The 4,088-nt window shown below is 36.0% G+C and overlaps 1 protein-coding gene across 1 annotated transcript; it reads left to right on the top strand.

Annotated features, from left to right (window-relative positions):
• Nucleotides 1-844: 844 nt before the first annotated feature.
• Nucleotides 845-3,020, top strand: LOC115716429 (UDP-glucuronate 4-epimerase 2). Its single transcript, XM_030645219.2, has one exon. It carries the CDS (start codon nt 1,278-1,280, stop codon nt 2,586-2,588), a length of 1,311 nt encoding a protein of 436 aa, XP_030501079.1. The 5' UTR covers nt 845-1,277; the 3' UTR covers nt 2,589-3,020.
• Nucleotides 3,021-4,088: the final 1,068 nt, after the last annotated feature.

Below are 4,088 nucleotides of genomic sequence, written 5' to 3'. Positions count from 1 at the left end.
GTTTACCCTTGTTCTTATTAGCTAAGGATTTCAAACCCATTTTAGAGCTTTTCTTTTGAACGGGAGAAGGAGATGATGAAGAACAGGTAATAGCCATATATATACGGATTGAGAAAGAAATAGAAAGAGGGAAAACGATTATGGGATTCGGTTACTGGGATTTAAAAAAAAATTGAAGAACACAAAGAGGAGGGAAAATGGTGGGATCGTGGAGAGCAGTGACGAACCCAGGATTTTTACTTTGTGGGGGCTTATTTATCATAAAAAAATATTTATAACTACATTATAATCACTCTTATTAAATTTATCTAATTTTATGGGGGCTATTCTACTATTTTGGTTTATAATTATTAAATTAAAAAATTTACATTTAATTTTTTAAAAGGCAATATTTTTGTTAGTGGGGGTTATAGCCCCCACATTATTGTGAATGGGTTCGTCCCTGGTGGAGAGAGAATGTTCAACAATGGAGGTTATTAAATTTTTTTTTTAAAAAAAAAAAACTAAAAAGAAATGGAAAATAAAAGGAAAAAAAAAAAATGATGGATGGTTGATTGATTGATAGTGGTCACACACATATTTGATGCATGAGAAGAGTGTAATGGATGTTACTAAATTTTTTAAAAAAAATAACTGAAAAGAAATGAAAAATAAAAGGAAGAAAAAAAAATTAAGAAAATGATGGATGGTTGATTGATTGATAGTGGTCACACACATGCTTGATGCATGAGAAGAGCGTGCATGTGGTAAAATAATAATAAAATAAAAATGAAGGATATAAATGTTTAGTTTACCGTGTAGTGGTATTTAAGTCATAAAATTATCATTTTATATTTTTGATGTAAAAATTTCTTAAACTTAAACTTAAATATTTATTTAATATTTATGCCGCGAATAATATTAATATTAATAATAATCCTTGTCATCCACTGCCAATGAAAACAAAAAGATTTTTTTTTTTTAACAATATTGGTTTTTTTCTTTTCTTTTTCAGTGAACTTTCATTGAAGAACAACATTGGATCTTATAATCATAGATAGTACCCAAAACCAAAAACCTCTTTCCCTCCATTAATTCCTAACCAGAGACAGGAAAAGAATCCTTTTCCATTTTCTCTCCTACCAAACGTTCAAAACCCTTCCATTCAGATTGCTAATTAGACCAATCTGAACAAATTTAAGGCCAACCCATTTCAATTCTCAATCCAAGAAGTCAAACCCTAACTCCCAATTGTTTTTTGTGGAAAGAAAAATTGGGAATTTCAGTAAAATTGGCAAATGTCCCAGTTAAAGCCAATCTCACACCTTGATAGCGTGTTGCCATCCACGCCGGGAAAGTTTAAGTCGGAAAAGTCTCCGTCATACATTCACCGTCTCCGATTTCACACATCCATTTCTAAACTCACTCTCTGGTCTTCTTTCTTCCTTGCTTTTATACTAATATACTACCTTTGCTCTTCGCCTTCGCCTTCTCATTCGCCTCGTCGAGCCCTCGGTGTCTCTTGGGGCGGCAAGGAGTGGGAACGACGCGTTACTCGATCGACCCAGAAGCATTCGAAATCTGGGTTAACGGTTCTGGTCACCGGTGCCGCTGGGTTTGTGGGCACACACGTCTCGATCGCTCTTAAGCGGCGTGGAGATGCGGTTCTTGGGCTTGACAATTTCAATGACTACTACGATACGGGTCTCAAGCGCGATCGTCAGAAGCTTTTGGAGCGTACTGGGATTTTCGTGGTAGAGGGAGATATTAATAACACTTTGCTTATTTCGAAGCTTTTCGAGGTGGTTCCCTTTACCCATGTGATGCATTTAGCAGCTCAGGCTGGAGTTAGGTACGCAATGCAAAATCCCGGGTCTTATATTCATAGCAACATTGCTGGGTTTGTGAACCTTTTGGAAGTTTGCAAGGCGGCGAATCCTCAGCCGGCGATCGTTTGGGCTTCGTCTAGTTCGGTCTATGGGCTCAATTCTAAGGTACCCTTTTCAGAAAGGGATCGTACGGACCAACCGGCGAGTCTTTATGCGGCGACTAAGAAGGCTGGTGAAGAGATTGCTCATACTTACAATCATATATACGGACTTTCTATTACTGGGTTGCGGTTTTTCACTGTGTATGGACCATGGGGTCGTCCTGATATGGCTTACTTCTTCTTCACTAAGAATATTCTCAAGAGGAAGACAATCTCAATCTTTGAAGCGCCTAATCATGGAACTGTTGCCAGAGATTTCACCTACATCGATGATATTGTAAAGGGTTGTTTAGCAGCCTTGGACACGGCTAAGAAAAGCACTGGAACTGGGGGAAAGAAGAAGGGCAATGCTCAGTTTAGGATTTTCAATCTTGGGAATACTTCACCTGTGCCAGTGACACAACTGGTGAGAATATTGGAGAAGCTTTTGAAGGTTAAGGCTAAGAAGAAGATCTTGTCCATGCCAAGGAATGGAGATGTGACTTTTACTCATGCCAATATAAGTTTAGCGTACAGGGAACTCGGTTACAAGCCTTCCACTGATTTGGAGACTGGTTTGAAGAAGTTTGTGCGTTGGTACCTCAATTATTACCCAGATGCAAAGAGGAATTCCTGGTGAATTTGTCTAGACTTTTTCTTACTTTGAGGCATCAAAATTTGTCGCTTGCATTTGCATTGATTGTCTATATCTTTCAATTTTATAATTTTGATGAGCAGTCTCAGCTTTGTTACACTCTCATGATACTGTCATAAACAAATTAATCATGTCCTTCAACGGGTTTTTGTTCCCGTTTGCAGTGAATACTCGATCTATATCATCAAGTGCATACCAGCAGGATCTTCATTGTTTTTACTTTCTTACATGTTTTTTTAAGGATGTCATTTCCAGTTTAGGTGATGTACAGTTCATGACTGATAGACCTCAATGATATGCTCTGATTGGTGGAGTAATTTTTATCTGGAGCTCACTTTACTTCTAAACTTTCATCCTTACTGTTGTGGTGGTACAATTTTTAATTCACATGAATAGACTTGTTGTGACTTGGAAGGACATTGAGTTTGCCTTTTTATTATAGGACAAGTATGCATAAGTTTCTATTTTTCTTTAATGCTGTCTTGTGATGCACAGATTATGATGCTGGACTAAAAAGAGTGATGAAGATAGTAATAAACTTCTTTAATGGATCTTTCGTCTACTTTAGTTGCTTCTAAGTTTTCTGCAATTAACATGCTTGGCTAATTTATGTGTTGACTTAGAAGTTAGAAGAACTCCTTCAAAACAAACTCTCTTTGCTTTTCCCAAGTTTCATTAATATTATTTGGGTTGATGTACATGGAAATAGCGGTTGTTGATGTTGTATGATTTGGTTTTAAAGTAATAGATATGACGTACCCATTTGGATTTACTTTAGATGCATGTTTCTGATGAGTCCAACTTTACTTGCCTTTCTCCATTTCTTTATTAAGTTTAGTTCGTCATGAGTTTGATATTCAGTTTGTCTTGATGTCTAAGAGAGTTCGATAATGAGTAGCTTACTAGCTTGTGATGTAGAGTTGTTGGTAAGCTACGTGTCAATCCATAATAGGGTCAATAACACGGACATATATTAATTCATATGTCATTGGAAAATGATTAAGAGAGTTCAAATTTACATGAATGTGAAGATGACTTCACTTTTCATATCAATTAATAAGATATTCATGTCTTGATGTTAGTGCAATTGAATATTGTATGGCTATAACTTTTGTACTAGAATGCTCATTTCCTCTCGGAATAGGATCTAAGTTCCAAACCCGAAAATTGTTGGCACAAAATCTGTCACCAAACTCAATTTCGAGAATGTACAGTAACAGTAGAACAAAATTAACTCAATTGACCATTCGTTTAATTAGTACAATGCTCATTTGCACCTGGACAGATCCAGGTTTCAAGTCCAAACTTCTTTAAAATCATTGATGCGATTAAGCCAATATAAATTAGGTTAGCTTAATCAAACTCAATTTTCACAATACATACAAGCATTGTTTTGGTAAGATGGAGCGAATGTAACAAAGTAGAAGCAAATGGAAGAAAATGTTTTCCTTAATTTTTCTAAAATATAATTTCTTAAATTCATTT

The sequence above is a fragment of the Cannabis sativa genome, chromosome 5 (genome assembly GCF_029168945.1).
Source record: "Cannabis sativa cultivar Pink pepper isolate KNU-18-1 chromosome 5, ASM2916894v1, whole genome shotgun sequence".
Taxonomy (NCBI): domain Eukaryota; kingdom Viridiplantae; phylum Streptophyta; class Magnoliopsida; order Rosales; family Cannabaceae; genus Cannabis; species Cannabis sativa.
Note: the sequence above shows the minus strand (reverse complement) of the source record. Positions and strands in the feature narration are given on the sequence as shown.

Excerpts from the sequence above, each read along its gene's own strand:
- LOC115716429 (XM_030645219.2), top strand. The coding sequence starts at position 1,278 with ATGTCCCAGTTAAAGCCAATCTCACACCTTGATAGCGTGTTGCCATCC.